This window comes from Salvelinus sp. IW2-2015, linkage group LG20, assembly GCF_002910315.2.
Source record: "Salvelinus sp. IW2-2015 linkage group LG20, ASM291031v2, whole genome shotgun sequence".
Lineage (NCBI taxonomy): Eukaryota > Metazoa > Chordata > Actinopteri > Salmoniformes > Salmonidae > Salvelinus > Salvelinus sp. IW2-2015.
The window spans coordinates 38040379-38062985 of NC_036860.1; the positions used below are offsets into that span (position 1 = coordinate 38040379).

The following is a 22607-nucleotide window of genomic DNA, read 5'->3' on the forward strand; positions in this document are numbered from 1 at the left end:
AAAGAACCTCTACTTTCATGTACAAGTACAGAGTGATCCAGGAAATGGTGGAGCGATTTCTGCATAGTGCATCTTTAAGCTCCAACTGAACTAAATAACCCATACCTGTTTGGTGTGTTCCCCTTTTCTGTCTTCCTCCTACTCTCTCTCTCCAATCTCGCTCTTCCAATCTCTTCAATCCCGCTCCCTCCCCCTCGCTCTCTTTACCTCTCACTCCCCAATTCCCTTTTCTACCTTCTCTCCTCTCCCAATCCTCTAGTGTGATAGGGGGTGTTGGTGGCCTATGAATGGGGCTGAGCGTGCCCCCCACCACCACAGCTGCCTCTGCACCCGTGGGGACTATGCGTTGCACAACCCTGAATGCACTAGCCAGTGGTTTGCGAGAACAGGGAAGGGGGTGGAACGTCGGCAGGGGGTCAAGGGGGGCGCAGCATGCCCCCTCCCTTCCGCATCGCTGTGCTGGGGGCGCAGGGCGTGGGCAAGACTGCCATCGTGCAGCGCTTCCTCCACGATGACTACAGCGAGGCGCCTGTCCCGGCAACCAGCCGTGCCCGCCAGGTCCACCTGTCGGCTGCCGTGCTCAATGGCCACGTGCACAACTTGCAGATCACCGACTATCCTGCAATCACCAGCTTCCCCTGCAGCTCACTGCAGGTACTGTCCCACTGAAGCACAATAGTGATGGGAACTGATGTGTGTGGCAGGTTAGACATTGTAGCAAGGTGAAAGGTCCAGTTTAATGTCAGGACATGAGGAGACGAGGAGAGGAAGCCACTGTCAGTGGGTTCATCTTAATAGAGTGGTTTCCTTCTGCTTTGATGCTATCTGTGCCCTGCTATCTAAATGTATCTACATTGGCATAACATACACACACACACATAGATCTGACAGGGGTAGATAAGAGGACAACATGCTCTCTGTATTCACCTGGAATGTCATTTCTCCTCAAGTTCAAATACACTATATATACAACAGTATGTGGACACCTCTTTAAATGAGTGGATTCAGCTATTTCAGCCACACCCGTTGCTGACATGTGTATAAAATCAAGCACACAGCCATGCAATCTCCATAGACAAACATTGGCAGTAGAATGGCCTTACTGAAGAGCTCAGTGACTTTCAACATGGCACTTTAATAGGATGCCACCTTTCCAACAAGTCAGTTCGTCAAATTTCTGCCCTGCTAGAGCTGCCCCGGTCAACTGTAAGTGCTGTTATTGGGAAGTGGAAATGTCTAGGAGCAACAACGGCCGCGAAGTGGTAGGCCACACAAACTCACAGAATGGGACGGCCAAGCGCTGAAGAGCGAAGCGCATAAAAATCGTCTGTCCTTGGTTGCAACACTCATTACCGAGTTCCAAACTGCCTCTGGAAGCAACGTCAGCACAATAACTGTTCGTTGGGAGCTTCATGAAATTAGTTTCCATGGCCAAACAGCCTTACATAAGCCTAAGATCACCATACACAATGCCAAGCATCGGCTGGAGTGGTATAAAGCTTGCCGCCATTGGATTCTAGAGCAGTGGACACGCGTTCTCTGGAGTGATGAATCACGCTTCACCATCTGGCAGTCCCACGGATGAATCTGGTAGTTTGGTGACACCCTGTACACAGAGGTTGGGCAAAAACCCAGCCCTGGAAGTTTCTCATCCTCAGTAGGCCAAGAGGTACTGCTGAGATAGTGGATGCCATCAACCCCAGCACTCGGAGGCATGTCTTGAACGTGACCGAGCGCCTCCTGTTGAACAAGGAGAGGCACTCTCAGAACGGCATGATGCAGTCCTCCGAGGGTGTCCGAGAGACAATCCAGCATTACGCCTTGGTACTATCTGAGTTGGCACCAAATAGCTCCTTTTCTGATTGATCTTGAACCATATACGTCGTGTTTGGCACCACTTGCAAAGCAGGTAATCATCTGTATAGGACACCTCAGCCGGCTTGATTCTCAGTGGTGTGAATGTTGCCTCTACACACTTTCTGAACGTTCAGGGAGCTGGCGCAAGCCCAAATGGTATTCATAGACTGTGCCTTCAAAAGAAAACCTTAAAAACCTCCTGTCCTGCAGGTCGACTGAGGTGAACCAGTCACCTCGATGAAAAGACAGAGACAGCATGTTGAATGTAAGCATACGCAACTTTGTCAGATAGCTGTTTAGTACCCATCGCCCCAGAACAGGGGCGAACCACTCCCCTTTTTTTATGAACAAGGAAGTACCGGGTGTAGAAGCCAGGGTGGCTCTCTTCCACTTGTATAGCCGATCGTTTCTTTGCATAATCAAGAGGAGATTTTCTGCTTTAGTATGTGTGCCCGAGTCCAATATTCGGCTTGAACTTGAGCCGGGGGGAGAGCCGTGGCATGGCGGGCACTCGGGGGTAGAGTAGATTCCCTCCGTCTTCCTTGAGAGTGAACACATTAGAATGGGTCGCGGCACAAAGTGAAAGGTTCTACCCAAGAGTCTGTGCTCCACCCGAGAGGTGGCAGGCCAGAACTTGGAGTGAACTGTTGGCTGCCCTTCTCTGCATCAGGGTGCGTACCCCTAGGTCGGGCACCCCTTCTTCCCTGCAGGGGAATCAAATGGGTGGGACCTAGATGCGGCTGCAGAAAAGGACAGTTTTCCCCATTGGCGGTGCCTGTTTGGGAATCCGAACTGTGGGGTTGGTGCATGCTGTGTCGCTGGAAGCCTCCTGCGGAAAGCACTGGTACCAGCGAATTTGTCTGGGTTAGGCTTGCTGATAGCTGGGAGATTATGCATCTCTAGCATCAAATCGGTCTGATAAACCAGCAGTATGGTTGTAACATTCAACTCCCATATAGGACGTGCTGCAGACATGTAAACCTTTCGGTAGATGGACATGAAGAAGTGTTCCGTCTTACCAGGGAGAGAAGTGCCTGTTAGTGACGAGGAACTGTGTTTGAGGTGGTTGGCCAGTGATGGCTCGACCACCGGTGGCTTGCCGAGGCCCAGCTCCTCCATGTCCTTTACATTCATGCTGGCAAAAAGTCTGGTTTGGACCTTGTCGGTCGAGGGTTTGTCCCAATTGCATTTGGCTTCCGCTATTCAAGCTGGGATAGCTGGTAGGAGTTAGTTGCTTGGGTCGATGCGAGAGGGGAGTTTCCGTCCATCGTACCAGTCCATCTCTGCGCTGCCACTCCCCATGGGTTTGGGCCACTCAATACTGAGTCTGGTCACTGCCCGTTTGCAGACATCAAGGAGCGAATATCTATCATCCGCCATCGATGCTCCGCTAAGGATGAAATAGGGACTAGAGGTAACAGCTTGCACCTCTTCGTGCTCTTCTTCCTCTGCTGTTTGGAGGAGGTTGGTCATACCCTCGCCATCGCCATGGGTCTGTGAAGTAGTCTCCCTACTCGAAGGCAGTGTGTGAGATGAGCCACATAGTGCTGCTCAGCACACTCTCCGGCAGAAAAAAACACAATGGATGCATGACTGGGGATTATTGAACACTGCTTCTGCGTGTTCGAGACCTAGGCAGACGACACACAGGGGTGAGTGTCCTTGCCAGCTATGGTTGCTCCGTATGGGCACGGTTGTGCTGGGGCAGGGGCCGGGGTCTTGCTCGGTACCCATTGGGCTGAGCTAGCAGGCTCCATGGCTCCAAAAAACGTCTATCAAAGGGAAACGTAGAACAAAGGGAAACGTCACTCACGTTCGCCACTTGGGCTAGTAGCATAGCTAATTACCATAGTGCTAACCAGATAATTTAATTCTTTAAAGGGATACTTCAGGATTTTATCACTAAAGCCCTTGATCTACTTCCCCAGACTAAGATGAACTTGTGGATTCCATGTTTATGTCTCTGCATCCAGTATAAAGGAAGTTAGCGATAGTTTCACATGCCAATGCCAACTAGCGTTAGCGTAATGATTGGAAGTCTACAGGAACAGCTAGCATTCCCACAAGCTTCCAGTTATTGCGCTAATGATAGTTAGCAACTTGCTTTAAACTGCACACAGACATAAATTTTTTGATCCACGAGTTCATCTGACTCTGTGGAAGTAGATAAAATCATTGCCAAAATCACAAAGTATTCCTTTTACAATGTGAACGTAGCTAGCTTTCGCCTCGTGTTAGCCAAAGAAAGCTAGCTCTATGTTGATCTTGAGACGAACAAAAGCGTGGCTCTCATTCGGTAAGCAGAGAGCGAGCTAGTAAGTCTACCCTTACAGGTAAAAAAGCTAGTCGGTAGGCTAGCTATCCAGGTTAGCTAAGCCATGCAGCTAAGTTAGCCAAGTCTCAGCAACTAGCTGTGTGATGCTGCAGTAGCTACCTAAGGAGACAAAGGAAGAAAAATCAACAAAGCTAATTGTTACCCGAAGTGAAAACTTTCCTTTCTGTAAAGTCACCCAACACAGAAGAGGAGAGCAAGCTAGAGTATAACTCTTCCGTGAAAAGAGAATGATCAGAGGGCGGGCGAGTGGCTCTTTAGTATTAGGGGAGGAGCTACCTCATTCGCCACTCGACCTGTCTGGGTCAGACAGATGTGTATGATTGGTTCTTCGCGCTACTTAGAGTTTCTGGTGAATCCCACTGTGAGATATTGAAACAAATAATTCAAAGAGAACTGCTGTTTGGGGTAAAACTTCAATCACTTCACATTTTACACTCTACTGCTAATTTATACAACCTCGTCTCGGAGCATTTCGCATTATTCTGTACGTAAATCCGATACACTCCATTTACAGCGAACAAAAATATAAACATAGTACATCCAACAAGCCTCACAAGCGCAGACCACGTGTAACCACGCCAGCCAGGTCCTCCACGTCCGGCTTCTTCACCTGCGGGATCGTCTGAGACTAGCCACCCAGACAGATGATGAAACTGTGGATTTGCACGACCAAAGAATCTCTGCACAAACTGACTGCAGTTTGGCGTCGTAACCGACTTCAGCGGGCAAATACTCACCTTGGATGGCCACTGATATGCTGGCGAAGTGTGCTCTTCACCGATGAATCCCGGTTTCAACTGTACCGGGCAGATGGCAGACAGCGTGTACGGAGTCGTGTGGGCGAGCAAACAGAGTGCCCCTTGTTGGCGGTGGGGTTATGGTGTGGGCAGACATAAGCTACGGACAATGAACACAATTGCATTTTATCGATGGCAATTTGAATGCCCAGATAAACCGTGATGAGATCCTGAGGCCCACTGTCGTGCCATTCATCCACCACCACCACCTCATATTTCAGCATGATAATGCACGGCCCCATGTCACAATGATCTGTACACAATTCCTGAAAGCGGAAAATATCTCAGTTCTTCCTTGGCCTGCATACTCATTAGACATGTCACCAATTGAGCATTTATGGGATGCTCTGGATTGACATGTATGATGGCGTGTTCCAATATCCAGCAACTTTGCACAGCCATTGAGGAGTGGGACAACATTCCACAGGCCACAATCAACAGCCTGATCAACACGCACATACAGCTAACATTAGCAAGCTAGCTAACATTAGTTACATAGCTATAATTTGTAACATATCATACGTTTAGCACATTTGTTACAGATTGTATGCTTCGCAAATTCGCCAAATTCGTAACTTATAACACATTTTGAAAATGTGTAACTTATTGTATGTTTTGCAATTTCGTAACATATAATATGAATTGTAATTCGTAAACATATCATACGAAATGGAGTGACCCGGATTTACGTACAGAATAATATGAAATGCTCTGAGACCAGGTTGATTTATATAGTAATCAGTGTTTCATTTGCACTGTGGAGGTGCTTGATGTGTTTTTGAAAAGCTATCCAAGGCAAGCCCTAGCTTGCAAACAATATTTCTCACAGCGAGGAGCCAATAATAAAGCAGAAATTAAATTACAAAAAGTTTGAATTCAATAAGAGAGCAGATTGTGTTCTGGTCATATTGATCAGACAGTAAGCTATGTTGCAAGTCATTTAAACAAATGAACTAGACTAATATCATTCTCAAAAGCTGTGTGTGTGTGTGCGTGCATGAGTGTGTACAGAATAGGTGAAAACTATTGGTCTCCATGCATCTATTTAAAATAAAATTCTCAGCCAAATTAAACATTTATAAAACAGTGCTATCAGACTTTTACTAGACAAAAGGAAGGTTAATTTGTGTTGCTTCGTAATGAGAGATCTCCCTATGTCTTCTCTCCTCCCCTTTCTATTCTTGCTAAAATGTTATTTTAGCAATTTTTCTCCTTTCTTCACTTTTCTATTTTCTTCCCTCCCTCCTCCAGGAGTGGACAGACACCTGCTGCAGAGGAATCCGCAGCGCTCACGTCTACATCCTGGTCTATGACATCTGCTGCTTCGATAGCTTCGAATACGTCAAGACTATGCGCCAGCAGATCCTAGAGACCAGGTGAGGACACGGCCTGCATGACAAATAGGGACCAGCTCCAGCTGGCACCGGTTCTTTGAACAGACGTAATTACGGCTCGCTATGCAATCAGGAGCCCCCACCGCCACACGCACAGAGAACATTTGTTTAACATTTGGACTGAAATCAACATGAGTGGCTCAGACTGCCATGGTCAAGTGTCTTCATAATCACTTTGGCTTCTCTTCACAATTCCTCTATTGTCTTTTTGCGTGTTCTTTTGAATTCGGTATCCTATGGATGTTGCTGGAAGCGAATGGCAGTGTGGAGTGGTGTGATGAAAACAGTTTTAACAACACCCACTATACAGACACTCACAATATACACTAGACACTCAGCAGACATTCACTCACTTGTTACAACAATAGTCTTTCACAGTGGTTATCTTACCATAATAAAATAAGTTGAGTCACAGTCTGAAAGAACCATTTTATTTCACCTTTATTTAACGAGGTAGGTTAGTTGAGAACAAGTTCTCATATACAACTGCGACCTAAAGCAAAGCAGTGCAACACAGACAACAGAGTTACTCATGGAATAAATAAACATACAGTCAATAATACAATAGAAAAAGTCTATATACAGTGTGCGCAAATGAGGTAGGATAAGGAAGGTAAGGCAATAAATAGGCCAAAGTGGCGAAATAATTACAATATAGCAATTAAACACTGGAGTGATAGATGTGCAGAAGATGAGTGTGCAAGTAGAGATACTGGTGTGCAAAGGAGCAAAATAAATCAAATAAATAACACTATGGGGATGAGGTAGTTGGATGGACTATTTACAGATGGGCTATGTACAGGTGCAGTGATCTGTGAGCTGCCCTGACAGCTGGTGCTTAAAGTTAGTGAGGGAGATATGAGTCTCCAGCTTCAGAGATTTTTGCAGTTCGTTCCAGTCATTGGCAGCAGAGAACTGGAAGGAAATGTGGCCAAAGTAGGAATTGGCTTTGGGGGTGACCAGTGACATATACCTGCTGGAGCGCGTGCTACGGGTGGGTGCTGCTATGGTGACCAGTGAGCTGAGATAAGGCGGGGCTTTACCTAGCAACGACTTATAGATGACCTGGAGCCAGTGGGTTTGGCGATGAATATGAAGCGAGAGCCAGCCAACGAGAGCATACAGGTCGCAGTGGTGGGTAGTATATGAGGCTTTGGTGACAAAACGGATGGCACTGTGATAGACTGCATCCAATTTGCTGAGTAGAGTGTTGGAGGCTATTTTGTAAATGACATCGCCGAAGTCAAGGATCAGTAGGATAGTCCGTTTTATGAGGGTATGTTTGGCAGCATGAGTGAAGGATGCTTTGCTGCGAAATAGGAAGCCGATTCTAGATTTAATTTTCGATTGGAGATGCCTAATGTGAGTCTGGAAGGAGAGTTTAGTCTAACCAGACCCCTAGGTATTTGTAGTAGTTCCGGATAGCGTCGAACAACAACATTGATGTATACGCTGATTCGGTGAGCGAGTTTATTAGCAAGTGCATCGGTGATGTTGTACCCACAGCGACAATTAAAACCTTCCCCAACCAGAAACTGTGGATTGATGGCAGCATTCGTGCAAAACTGAAAGCGCGAACCACTGCTTTTAATCAGGGCAAGGCGACCGGAAACGTGACCGAATACAAACAGTGTAGCTATTCCCTCCGCGTGTCAGTATAGAGACAAAGTAGAGTCGCAATTTAACGGCTCAGACACGAGAGGTATGTGGCAGGGTCTACAGTCAATCACGGACTACAAAAAGAAAACCAGCCTTGTTGCGGACCCCGATGTCTTGCTCCCAGACAAACTAAACAACTTCTTTGCTCACTTTGAGGACAATACAGTGCCACCGACACGGGCCGCTACCAAAACCTGCGGACTCTCCTTCACCGCAGCCAACGTGAGTAAAACATTTAAACGTGTTAACCCTCGCAAGGCTGCCGGCCCAGATGGCATCCCTAGCCGCGTCCTCAGAGCATGCGCAGACAAGCTGGCTGGTGTGTTTACGGACATATTCAATCAATCCCTATCCCAGTCTGCTGTTCCCACATGCTTCAAGAGGGCCACCATTGTTCCTGTTCCCAAGAAAGCTAAGGTAACTGAGCTAAACGACTATCGCCCCGTAGCACTCACTTCCGTCATCATGAAGTGCTTTGAGAGACTAGTCAAGGATCATATCACCTCCACCCTACCTGACACCCTAGACCCACTTCAATTTGCGTACCGCCCCAATAGGTCAACAGACGACGCAATCGCAATCACATTGCACACTGCCCTAACCCATCTGGACAAGAGGAATACCTATATAATAATGCTGTTCATTGACTACAGCTCAGCATTTAACACCATAGTACCCTCCAAACTCGTCATTAAGCTCGAGACCCTGTGTCTCGACCCCGTCCTGTGCAACTGGGTCCTGGATTTTCTGACGGGCCGCCCCCCAGGTGGTGAGGGTAGGAAACAACATCTCCACCCTCTGATCCTCAACACTGAGGTCCAACAAGGGTGAGGGCCCTCGGAGTGTGGTGTCAGGAAAATAACCTCACACTCAACGTCAACAAAACAAAGGAGATGATCGTGGACTTCAGGAAACAGCAGAGGGAGCACCCCCCATCCACATCGACGGGACAGTAGTGGAGTAGGTGGAAAGTTCCTCGGCGTACACATCACGGACAAACTGAAATGGTCCACCCACACAGACAGCGTGGTGAAGAAGGCGCAACAGCGCCTCTTCAACCTCAGGAAGCTGAAGAAATTTGGCTTGTCACCAAAAACACACAAACATTTACAGATGCACAATCGAGAGTATCCTGTTGGGCTGTATCACCGCCTGGTACGGCAACTGCTCCGCCTACAACCGCAAGGCTCTCCAGAGGGTAGTGAGGTCTGCACAACGCATCATCGGGGGCAAATTACCTGCCCTCCAGGACACCTACACCACCCGATGTCACAGGAAGGCCAAAAAGATCATCAAGGACAACAACCACCCGAGCCACTGCCTGTTCACCCCTCATCCAAAAGGCGACGTCAGTAAAGGTGCATCAAAGCTGGGACCAAGAGACTGAAAATCAGCTTCTATCTCAAGGCCATCAGACTGTTAAACAGCCATCACTAACATTGAGTGGCTGCTGCCAACATACTGACTCAAATCTCTAGCCACTTTAATAATTAAAAATTGGATGTAATAAATGTATCACTAGTCAATTTAAACAATGCCACTTTCTATTATGTTTACATACCCTACATTACTCATCTCATATGTATATACTGTACTCTATACCATCTACTGCATCTTGCCTACGCAGTTCGGCCATCGCTCATCCATATATTTATATGTACATATTCTTATTCAATCCTTTACACTTGTGTTTAAGGTAGTTGTGAAATTGTTAGAATACTTGTTAGTTATTACTGCATGGTCGGAACTAGAATCACATGCATTTCGCTACACTCGCATTAACATCTGCTAACCATGTGTATGTGACCAATAAAATTTGATTTGATGTCCACATATTCAGAACCATCCAGAGTAGTGATGCTGGATTGGCGGGCAGGTGCTGGTAGCGATCGGTTGAAGAGCATGCATTTAGTTTTACTTGCATTTAAGAGCAGTTGGAGGCCACGGAAGGAGTTGTATGGCATTGAAGCTCGCCTGAAGGTTAGTTAACACAGTGGCCAAAGAAGGGCCAGAAGTATACAGAATGGTTTCGTCTGCGTAGAGGTGGATCAGAGAATCACCAGCAGCAAGAGCGACATCATTGATGTATACAGAGAAAAGAGTCGGCGCGAGAATTGAACCTTGTGGCACCCCCATAGAGACTGCCAGAGGACCGGACAACAGGCCGTCCGATTTGACACACGGAACTCTATCAGAGAAGTAGTTGGTGAACCAGGTGAGGCAGTCAATTGAGAAACCAAGGCTGTTGAGTCTGCCGATAAGAATGTGGTGATTGACAGAGTCGAAAGCCTTGGCCCGGTCTATGAATACAGCTGCACAGTATTGTCTCTTATCGATGGAGGTTATGATATCGTTTAGGACCTTGAGCGTGGCTGAGGTGCACCCATGACCAGCTCGGAAACCAGATTGCGTAGCAGAGAAGGTACGGTGGGATTCGAAATGGTTGGTGATCTGTTTGTTAACTTGGCTTTCGAAGACCTTAGAAAGGCAGGGTAGGATAGATATAGGTCTGTAGCAGTTTGGGTCTAGAGTGTCTCCCCCTTTGAAGAGGGGGATGACCGTGGCAGCTTTCCAATCTTTGGGGATCTCAGACGATACGAAAGAGACGTTGAATAGGCTAGTAATAGGGGTTGCAACAATTTCGGCTGATAATTTTAGAAAGAAAGGGTCCAGATTGTCTAGCCCTGCGGATTTGTAGGGGTCCAGATTTTGCAGCTCTTTCAGAACATCAGCTATTTGGATTTGGGTGAAGGAGAAATGGTGGAGGCTTGGGCAAGTTGCTGTGGGGGGGTGCAGGGCTGTTGACCAGGGTAGGGGTGGCCAGGTGGGAAGCATGGCCAGCCGTAGATAAATACTTATTGACATTCTCAATTATCGTGGATTTATCGGTGGTGACAGTGTTTCCTAGCCTCAGTGCAGTGGGCAGCTGGGAGGAGGTGCTCTTATTCTCCATGGACTTTACAGTGTCCCAGAACCTTTTGGAGTTTGTGCTGCGGGATGCAAATTTCTGTTTGAAAAAGCTAGCCTTTGCTTTCCTAACTGCCTGTGTATATTGGTTCCTAACTTCCATGAAAAGTTGCATATCGCGGGGGCTATTCGATGCTAATGCAGTAAGCCACAGGATGTTTTGTGCTGGTCAAGGGCAGTCAGGTCTGGAGTGAACCACGGGCTATATTTGTTCCTGGATCTACATTTTTTGAATGGGGCATGCTTATTTAAGATTGTGAGGAAAGCACTTTTTATAGAATAACCAGGCATCTTCTGACGGAATGAGGTCAATATCCTTCCAGGTTACCCGGGCCAGGTCGATTAGAAAGGCCTGCTCGCTGAAGTGTTTTAGGGAGCGTTTGACAGTGATGAGGGGTGGTCATTTGACCGCAGACACATTACGGACGCAAGCAATGAGGCAGTGATCGCTGAGATCCTGGTTGAAGACAGCAGAGGTGTATTTGTAGGGCAGGTTGGTTAGGATGATATCTATGAGGTTGCCTGTGTTTATGGATTTGGGGTTGTACCTGGTAGGTTCATTGATCATTTGTGTGAGATCGAGGACATCAAGCTTAGATTGTAGGATGGCCAGGGTGTTAAGCATGTCCCAGTTTAGGTCACCTAACAGCACAAACTTTGAAGGTAGATGGGCGGCAATCAAGTCACATATGGTGTCGAGGGCACAGCTGGGGGCAGAAGGTGGTCTATAGCAAACGGCAACGGTGAGAGACTTGTTTCTGGAAAGGTGGATTTTTAAAAGTTCTATCTTGTCGGAAAATGTTATAGTTAGAGATGGAAATTTCAGGGTTTTTGGTGTCCTTCCTAAGCCAGGATTCAGACATGGCTAGGACACCAGGGTTGGCAGAGTGTGCTAAAGCAGTGAATAAAACAAACTTAGGGGGGAGGCTTTTAATGTTAACATGCATGAAACCAAGGCTTTTACGGTTACAGAAGTCAACAAATGAGAGCGCCTGGGGAATGGGAGTGGAGCTAGGCACTACAGGGCCTGGATTAACCTCCACATCACCAGAGGAGGAGTAGGATAAGGGTACGGCTAAACGCTATAAGAACTGGTCGTCTAGTATGTTCGGAACAGAGAGTAAAAGGAGCAGGTTTCTGGGCGCCGTAGAATAGATTCAATGCATAATGTACAGACAAAGGTATGGTAGGATGTAAATACAGTGGAGGTAAACCTAGGCATTGAGTAACGATGAGAGAGGTATAGCAGAAGGGCTTTAGAGGGACGTCGCGACAGAAGAAGTCTGTTGTAGCCCCCTCGTGCGGTTACGTCGGCAGACCAGTCGTGATGGATCAGCAGGGGTCCGTGTAGTAAAAAGGGTCCAGTCCAATTGGAAAAATAGGTATAGTAGCCAAGAAATTTGCTGATGGACCTCTTCAGCTAACAGTCCGGGATGCTTTAGACAGCTAGCGGGCCGCGGCTAGCAGGCTAGCAGATGGGCATTCAGGGGACGTCGCGACGGAGGAGCCTGTTGAAAAAAAACCTCGGGCGGATTACGTCGGTAGTCCAGTCGTGATGGATCGGCGAGGCTCCGTATCGGCAATAAAAGGGGTCAAGGCCAATTGGCAAAATAAGTTTTGTAGCCCAAGGAGTGGCTGATGGACCTCTTCAGCTAGCCGGGAGATGGGCCTAGCATAGGCTAGCTCCAGGCTAATTGGTGCTTGCTTCGGGACAGAGATGTTAGCCAGGAGAAGCCAATCGGATAGCAGCTAGCTAGGTGCAATGATCCAGGTGAAGAGGTTCAGAGCTTGCGGTAGGAATCTGGAGAAAAAGAAGTCCGATAAGCTCTGGGTTGAATCGTGCTGTGCAGACTGGCAGGAGTTGTCCGGGCTAAAGGTTAGCTGATGATCGCTAGCAGTGGCTAGCTGACTACTAGCTAGTAAGCTGGCTAGCTGCTGTTGGGGGTTCCGGTTATAAAGTAAAGAAAATAGCAAAACCATACCACATTGGGTGAGGCGGGTTGCAGGAGAGTATGTTGAAGTTGGGGTTAAGAAAAATATAAAAAATGTATGCGAAGAAAACAGATATATAAAGATATATACACGGGACATGACAAGATGAAAACAAAGACGCCTGACTGCTACGCCATCTTGGAATTCAAACTGCTATTGTAATAAAGACCTTGTAATATCTAACGTAGTATAAATTAGTTGTAATTCTTCATAACACACCATGGTGAAAATGTATCAAGGAATATGAGTTATTGTAGATTTGGCCTAACCAATCCTCTCGGCCTCAGTTATTGGAAAGTCAATAACGCTTCCTTTTGAATTTGCAAATCGTATCACCTTCGTGGCACTGGGATGTCAAAGTGGACGTCACAGCTGTTCCAGAGGTGACCGTAGGGTCAGGGTGACGGTTACCTGTCATTGGCAGCAGTGATGGATATGAGGTGTAGTTGTCCCATCAGCCTTGTTGCCTGCTGTCACATGGTGTGTGAGCATGAGGCCTTCAGTTAGCGCCCACTCTGACAGCGCCACGTTGCCAAGGCTACACAGAGGCTAATGGTGTCAGTGACAGCTCCTGTCACAGCCATTCATCTCCCAGTCATCCATTTATGACGTGGGGTCACCCAGTTATTATTATTATGCACAAATCATTTGATTTGCTAAAGGTTTAGCAGTGCATGCTTGTAAAATCAACGTTTGGAGCAGTAGGCTACATTCTTTTGAAATCAATACGAGAAGCAGAGTGGACAATCTCCCTCCATTGTCCTTTGCACATATTGTTGTCCCACACCATCATGTTGTTCATACTGTTAAAATTGCACCTTTTGCTTTTAAGGAACTGACAGCTTAGGAAAAGGTATTTATTTCCTAGAAAAGAGGGAACTATCATCATATGGAAGAGAAAAGCTGAATGCAGAGTCTTGGGGATGGGGAGAGGAGTGACACCCTGGGATAGCAGGGAGAGCCCGGTGACAGCTTGTCAGTAAGATTCCAGACAAAGCCAGGCGCTGTAGACAGAACAAATGCATTAACCAAGCCCAGTGGAGCAGTGAAGGAGAGACGGGGAATTACAGTCAGCCACAACAGAGAATAGAGAAAAACACACACAATGAACACTCACCTCAGAAACCCAAGGTTTCAAACTTCCTCTGTAGGAGCTACCAGCATATTACTTTGACAAGATGGGGATCTGTGGGATTTTAAACCTTCCCTCGACTATAACTCAAGGTTTCTGTCAAGGTGTACTTTCATTAGTAAATTTGCAGAATTAAGAAAAGCCCTTGTTGAAAATTTCTGGGTTTTTAGTCATGAATATGTCCAAACAGAAACAGCCCTTTATCCTCTCCTTACGAAGAGTCAATTTTGGCCAGGGTTAACAGGGCAGGGGATTTGATAACTCTGCTTTAATAGCATCAACTATAACATCATAAAAACCCCTCAGGATATTTTTCTCCGATTTATCTTGACTGGGTGTGAAGGTTAAAATCTTGGGGTACAAACCTGTGTCAGTCATAGCTAAGCCTTGCTTTTATGTTATGCTGTTTTTTTGTTTAAATGTCTACAGAAAAGGACCCAGTGTGTGTGCCTGTCTTTAGCTGACCACAGGTGTTTAACCTCTCATTCTCACTGTTTTTGTCTCTCTTTTCATTTCTCCAGGGTGGTGGGCACAGGCGACACGCCCATCCTGATTGTGGGAAACAAACGGGACCTGCAGTGGGGGCGTGTCATCCCCCGCCATAACGTGTCCGACCTGGTTAGGAAGAACTGGAAGTGCGGCTACGTGGAGTGTTCAGCTAAGTACAACTGGCACGTGCTGCTGCTGTTTGGGGAGGCTATGCGCAGTGTGGTCTGTGCCCACTGCAAACACGTCCATGCCACCATTCGCTTTCAACGGGCACTGAGGAACGAACGCTGCACCCTCATGTGATTTACTCAGTGATGGTGGATGGGCACCGGAGTGGCATTGAGGGCCATTGGTACAATAAACCTCCTTAGGAACAGCTGAGAACTATTGATGATCACTGTGACTGACTACCATGACTGACCACATTTCTGCCCAATGTGAAACTACAGTATTAAACACCCCTCTGTTTTGCTGCTGATATATGACATACTTGATCAGATGGAGAGTACTACCCTATCCATCTTTGTAAAGTGTCTTTGATCTTTTCTTGAATTGGAGGCAGTTAAACCAACATAAACCCGTGGCTGTACAATTTTGAACCCATCCAAGTGCACTAAAGAAACTTTCCAGCATCTGTTGTTTGACTAACCTGGGCGTTGATCAATGTATGACATTGCTAATGTCAAAGCCCCCTTTGGAGTGGGACTGAGGCTGGCATCTGCTGATGCGGGGGCAGGCAGACGGATCCTTCCGTTCCTGGGGCTCAGTGCATTCTCTTTCTCTGCACTGAAATGTCTTGAAGGTGCACACTGAATGTAAAGTCCTTAAAGGTAGCATTACGAATTCCATACCCAACCACTCAAACAAAACAAGCACAAACAAAGAACCCAACTGTCATTCAATTTAAGCCAATCGCAAAAGACCCTCTCCTTCACGCCTTCGGAAACCAAAACAAACAACCATAGGGACACAGTGTCCCACAGTGTTTAATCTTCTAATAGCTTACTAAACACTGACCGTCCTTACCAGAGAACTGTCTGTTTCATTTACTGAGGACACATCACTTTTTACCTCAGGGTTTCTAGTCCTTGGCGAAGGTATAAACAAGCCTAGTGAATTTCAAAGAGGATGGTGATATGTTATTTCGAGTAATATCACCAAATCCAATTAAACTTTTACGCTCCAACCGCAAACACAACCTTGTACATCGTAAATCTACAATTGTAGATGCACATAAGGGTGTTTAACACAATATAATGTGACAAAATACTTTTGTAAGGCACTGGATGTATTGTATATAAAGTGGTATTAATTGTTCTCAACACAACATACTCTATTGTCAAAGTGGAAGAAGATAAATAAAAATGTATGACTAAAATAGTCATTGCATAAGTGTTCAGCCCCTTTGTTTAGGCAAGCCTAAATTAGTTCAGGAGTAACATTTGGCTTAACAAATCACATAAGAATTTTTAATGACTAACCCTTCGTCTGTCCTCCATATATACAACATCTGTAAGGTCCCTCAGTCAAATGGGTAACAATAACAAATCAGACATTGAATATCTCTTTAAGCATGGTCAAGTTAATAATTATGCTGTGGATTATGTATTAAACCACCCAGACTCATCAAAGACACAGTTATCCTTCTGAACTGGGCCACAGGACAGGAATGAAACTGCTCAGGGATGTCACCATGAGGCCATTGGGGATTTTAAAACCGCTACAGAGATCAATGGCTGTCATGGGAGAACACTGAGGATGGCTCAACAACATGACCTAAATGACAGTGAAAAGAAGAATTCAAATATACAGAATAAAAATATTCCAAAACATGCAACAATGCACTAAAGCAATACTGGAACAAACAGGAAAGGAATACACTTTTTTCCCTAAATGCAAAGCTTTACGTTTGGGTCAAATCCATCACAACACATCACTAAGTAACTCCCTCCTTATTTTCAAGCATGGTGGTGGCTGCAACATTGTATGGGTATGCTTAACATCGGCAAATACTGGGGAGTTTTTCAGGATAAAAATAAACGGGATGGAGTGTGTTTGGACAGGCAAAATCCTAGACAAAAACCTGCTTCGGGGCCTCACAAGTGGCGCAGCGGTCTAAGGCACTGCATTGGAATGTTGCGGCGTCACTACAGCCTGGGGTTCGATCCCAGGCTGTCACAACCGGCCGTGACTGGGAGTCCAATAGGGCGGCTCACAATTGGCCTAGTGTCGTCCGGGTTAGGGGAGGGTTTGGCTAGGGGGGCTTTATTCATCGTTCATCATGCTCTAGCGACTCCTTGTTGGCAGGCCTGGCAGCTGCAGGCTGACTTTGGTCGTCAGTTGAACAGTGTTTCCTCCGACACATTGGTGCAGCTGGCTTCCGGGTTAAGCGAACGGGTGCAAAGAAGTGCAGCTTGGCGGATCATGTTCCGGAGGACGCATGACTCGACCTTCGCCTCCTCCGAGCCCGTTGGGGAGTTGACGTATTGAGATAAGATCGTAATCACAAAAGTGGGGAGAAAAGGTAGTAAAAATTACAAAAACTAAAAATAGATAAAAAAATTCTACCTGCTTCAGTCTGCTTTACACCAGACATTAGGAGAGGAATTCCCCTTCCAGTGGGACAATAACCTACAACACAGGGCCAAATCTACACTGGAGTTGCTTACCAAGAAGACAGTGAATATTCCTGAGTGGCCAAGTTTCAGTTTTAATTTAGGGCCTAGATTCAATCAGATCAAGCGTTAACCGGTGATAGCAGACACCTGCATAGCAGATGTTTTGGCGATGTCAGAGGTGGAACTACTTTGGAGCATTCAAATCTGAGTAGCTGCTCTTGCAATCATTGTCACTGAAGATATATCCTCCGAGAAAGTGTAGGCTATATAGAAAATGTTATGCTCAAATTGAAAAATTATTAAACAAAATAATGAGGATTTCTATTATCCTAATTGAGGTGTAGATTACATCTCACATACCAGTGTTCCAACTTGTAAACAAGTGTTACGAATCCCTTTGGCCCGACAATCTAGGGGGGGGATGGTAATGGGACCCGTAACATAACTCATGCAAATTATAGTAGTGACAAAGTAAGAGTGAGAACAAAATAACCACGACAACTAATATCTACCGTCAAACACTCAGGGTTTATTTACAAACACACGGTAATGGGGCGAGCAGGAAAAAGGGGCTGAGCTGGACCCAGGGAATGAAACAATAAGCATCCAAAAACACCGCTAAGCTAGACTAGCCTATTTCAACAACAGCTAACTAACCAAAAAGTGGGTGGTCCGCCCAGTTCTAACTAGTGTATTTAACAAAGTTTACCTACGGGTAGCGTATGCCCATGGGCGACCTGTCTGGTTACCCCCTTTTCCCACCATCAAACAAACACCATAACCAAAAACAATACTCACAGGTGGGGACAAAGTGACATGTATCCTAAACCACACAAGAGATCTACAAACATATGGCATTTACAGAGAGATTGAGCTCTAAAGAACACAACTGACAGGGTTTTTAAACCAAGGGAAAGGGACTGTGATTGGGTAGGAGAAAAGGAGCAGGTGTCTTCTGATTAGCGACTGATTGATGACTGATTGGGGAATGATGATGGTCACCTGTGAGTAGGGGAGAAGGAGAGAAAAGAATACACAGGATACACACAGAATACTTGTATCCGTAACAACAAGGCTGCATGGGATTTCTGTTAATACCACTCCATGCAGCCAATGGCAATGTCCGCTTTAGGTATAATGCAGAGCCACTTGTGGATCTGACATCTCTAACGCAGTTCCACCGCCAACACCGTCAAAACAACCGCTATGTGGATGTCGGCTAAAGCGGATCTGATTGAATAGAGCCCTGAATCGGCTTGAAAATCTATGGCAAGACTTGAAAATTGCAGTCTAGACAGAATTTTGAAAAGAATAATGGGCAAATATTGCACAATCCAGGTGTGCAAAGTTCTTATAGAATTACCCAAGGAGCCTCACAGCTGTAATCAATGCCAAAGGTGTTTCTAACATGTAATGAATTAGGGAGTTGAATACTTATGCAACGACTATATTTTAGTTATTACATTTTTATAAATACATTTTAATGCCACTTTGTAACACAATAAAATGTGAAGGAATGCAGTCTGAATACTTTTGCAAGGCACTTTGTACCTACAAACACAAGTCAAACCAAACCCCTGATACCAGCCTGTTAATAATGAGATATTGTAAAAAGAGGTCTAAATCTGTCACGAACGTCATAGTGAGGAGACCAAAGCACAGCGTGATGTGAATACATCTTCTTTTTAATAATGAAGAACACTTAACAAACAATACAAAATGACCGCTATAACACTGAGCGCAAACATGCAACATCACATAGACAATCACCCACAAAACAAACTGGAAATGGCAACCTAAATAGGATCCCCAATCAGAGACAACGATAAACAGCTGCCTCTGATTGGGAACCAATCTAGGCCACCATAGACCTACATAATGCCTAGACTACACACACACACACCTAGACATACCCAAAACCCTAGACAAGACAAAAACACACATACCACCCTCGTCACACCCTGACCTAACCAAAATAATAAAGAAAACAAAGATAACTAAGGTCAGGGCGTGACAAAATGTAATTAAATACTTTAGACAGTTGTTGCCAACATATCGGCCTGTTCAGGTTCTCTAAACTGCTAAATACAGCAATAAATACACATTCCCTGCTTGAATCCTGGCAACCTTTGATAAAAAAGTAAGCTAGAATTTGTTTTGGAATAAGGGGGAAATATAGGATACACTTGTTCCTAGAAGGTTGCATTCAATGAAAGGAGAATACTATTATGAAGAATACAATGCAGATACTAGCCTACCTGACTAGAACCACTTGTGTGTAAGACAGAGAGCGTTTGAGTGGAACAAGATTTGTGTAATACTATAAGAAGATTGCTTCATGATATTGACAAACTGCCAAACTGCCAGGTGGCATAAGTATTTGATCTGTGTCTGGGCAATCACATTGCATAAGGAGAGCCTCAAATGTCTGTAACAGCCCTCGAAATCAGAACAGCACTGAACTACTGTCATGTCCTGTGATTTTAACGATCCTCTTCCTAAATATAAAATAACTTTATATACTGTATGCTGATGAGCTACCTGACTGTGTATGATTACAAAGATGAATGTGAGATAGCACTGTGTTGATGTGAAGCTATAATTACGAAGTGCACAGACATCCTATTCGCCGCCCTTGCTGTCTCTGCCTGGCCGGTTCCCCTCTCTCCACTGGGATTCTCTGCCTCTAACCCTATTACAGGGGCTGAGTCACTGGCTTACTGGTGCTCTTTCATGCCGTCCCTAGGAGGGGTGCGTCACTTGAGTGGGTTGAGTTACTGACGTGATCTTCCTGTCTGGGTTGGCGCCCCCCCTTGGTTTGTGCTGTGGTGGAGATCTTTGTGGGCTATACTCGGGCTTGTCTCAGGATTGTAAGTTGGTGGTTGAAGATATCCCTCTAGTGGTGCGGGGGCTGTGCTTTGGCAAAGTGGGTGGTGTTATATCCTTCCTGTTTGGCCCTGTCTGGGGGTATCATCGGATGGGGCCACAGTGTCTCCTGACCCCTCCTGTCTCAGCCTCCAGTATTTATGCTGCAGTAGTTTATGTGTCGGGGGGCTGGGGTCAGTTGGTTATATCTGGAGTACTTCTCCTGTCTTATCCGTGTGTCCTGTGTGAATTAAGTATGCTCTCTCTAATTCTCTCCTCTCTTTCTTCTCTCTCTCGGAGGACCTGGCCCTAGGACCATGCGTCAGGACTACCGGGCATGATGACTCCTTGCTGTCCCCAGTCCACCTGGCCTTGCTGCTGTTCCAGTTTCAACTGTTCTGCCTGCGACTATGGAACTCGACCTGTCCACCGGACGTGCTACCTGTCCAGACCTGCTGTTTTCAACTCTCTGAGACCGCAGGAGCGGTAGAGATACTCTTAATGATCGGCTATGAAAAGCCAACTGACATTTACTCCTGATTATTATTTGACCATGCTGGTCATTTATGAACATTTGAACATCTTGGCCATGTTCTGTTTATAATCTCCACCCGGCACAGCCAGAAGAGGACTGGCCACCCCTCATAGCCTGGTTGCTCTCTAGGTTTCTTCCTAGGTTTTGGCCTTTCTAGGGAGTTTTTCCTAGCCACCGTGCTTCTACACCTGCATTGCTTGCTGTTTGGGGTTTTAGGCTGGGTTTCTGTACAGCATTTCGAGATATTAGCTGATGTACGAAGGGCTATATAAAATAAACTTGATTTGATTTGATTTTGGTCTGTTTCATGATTACGTCTTAATAATTTGATACTCTACAGGTAGGTCTGTCTGGTTTATAATACATGCTAGACAAACTCAACCGACTCTATAAGTCTCATAAAGACCACTGCCTTGAATTTACCCCACGGGTCATATTGACTTAGATACTTTTCCCTCCTCCACTGCCTGTATCATATCTTACCATTCCAATAAAATCATTTATTTTCAGGATACCTGTTGAATTTCCCAAGGTCTCAATGAATGCCCCTTCCCATGACAACCATTATGCTGGTATTGCGAAGTGGTGTCTAAAATATCAGTATTTTTATTTAACCTTTTATTTAATTAACTAGGTAAGTAAATTCTTATTTACAATGACGGCCTATGGGACTCCTAATCATGGCCGGTTGTGGTACAACCTGGAATCGAACCAGGGTCTGTAGTGATGTCTCTATCACTGAGATGCGGTGTCTTAGAACGCTGTGCCACTAGGGAGCCCTGGAGTATTGTGATCTACTGGAGGGGTATATTGAACCTGGGGGCGTCACAAGGAAATAACCAGCAGTTGTGAATTAGAAGATGTTTAAATGCTGTATTCAAACTAATCAATTGTTCAACAAACTCAACACGTGCCTGTTTTGAGAAATGAAGTTGCTGAAAAAACGACTGAATTTGAGTTCAAGGCTACTGGATGCTGATCCCTGGTATGTCCCAGTATGTATTGTTCTTCCTTAGTACAGTTCATCTGGGAGGTGTGTGTGTGTGTTTCGCTGGCTGGCCCCACAGACAGTGGCGGTAATTGAAGGAGTATTCCTAGTCAACTCAGAGGCGAGGAGCGTGACGCAAGAGCGAGCGGATGAGGAACAAGCACAGCTGCTTTAGTGCTACGGGCTTCAGCTTTGACAGGGATATTAATAGCTCCAGACTTGATCTTCCGAGCAGCATTTCGCCAGAGGGTTATTTATAAGTCTGCAGCCACAAAACTCAATACACACAAGGTGACGAGGACAGCATCTGAGGTGAAGTGGAGCAATCAGAGGATGCTAAAGTAGCGACCCGCAGAACTGTTTAATGAGAGGGTCACTCCTGGGAGGCAGAGGTCAATTAAAAGAATAATGCCTTGAACGTTGATCAAAAACAATTACATTTTCAAAAATCTATTCAAAGTTAATTATCTGTGATTCAGCTCTTAAGACACACATACATCATGAATCTAAAACTTTCAAATCTTACATAAAAAATACATTAGCAAAAGAGTTTGTGGCTTCAGCCACCAAAGGTGTCCGATCTCATGCTGCGTGACTGTGTGCGAGGGTGTTAATGTCTATCTGTGTTTTTGAGAATGTGTGTGGATGTGTGTTTTCAGCCTTGTATCAATACTGGGTCTGTGGGTCTTGGTGAGATTCTCTGCTTATCTTCTGTGCTCTGATAGAACGGATCCTGGTGTAATGTGGGCAGCAGCTGTGAGACGCCTGACTGTCTGCCCGCTGCCTCTGTTTGTGTTCCTTTGTGAGCGGAGAGCTACTGGGAGTCAACATTGAAGTGGAAATCTGACCTCCAAATTTCCCTTACATATAAAATCACAGGGAATTTAATACATTCAGCTTTTGGAGAATAGAGGAGAATGGTGGGGGAAAATTGCTATTTTCTTTTGGAATAAAGGCAAATATGATTACCAGAGCATTG

At 45.7% G+C, this 22607-nt stretch overlaps 1 protein-coding gene across 1 annotated transcript; it reads left to right on the forward strand.

The window, feature by feature from the left end:
• The first annotated feature begins 270 nt into the window (after positions 1–270).
• On the forward strand, positions 271–20325 carry LOC111981663 (ras-like protein family member 10B). The gene is made up of 3 exons (XM_024013045.2): positions 271–654; positions 6241–6365; positions 14655–20325. Exons 1-3 carry the CDS (start codon positions 433–435, stop codon positions 14923–14925), a joined length of 618 nt encoding a protein of 205 aa, XP_023868813.1. The 5' UTR covers positions 271–432; the 3' UTR covers positions 14926–20325.
• Positions 20326–22607: the final 2282 nt, after the last annotated feature.

Excerpts from the sequence above, each read along its gene's own strand:
- LOC111981663 (XM_024013045.2), top strand. The coding sequence starts at position 433 with ATGCCCCCTCCCTTCCGCATCGCTGTGCTGGGGGCGCAGGGCGTGGGC. Across the intron at positions 655-6,240 it reads TCCCCTGCAGCTCACTGCAG|GAGTGGACAGACACCTGCTG; the intron begins GTACTGTCCCAC and ends TCCCTCCTCCAG. Across the intron at positions 6,366-14,654 it reads CAGCAGATCCTAGAGACCAG|GGTGGTGGGCACAGGCGACA; the intron begins GTGAGGACACGG and ends TCATTTCTCCAG.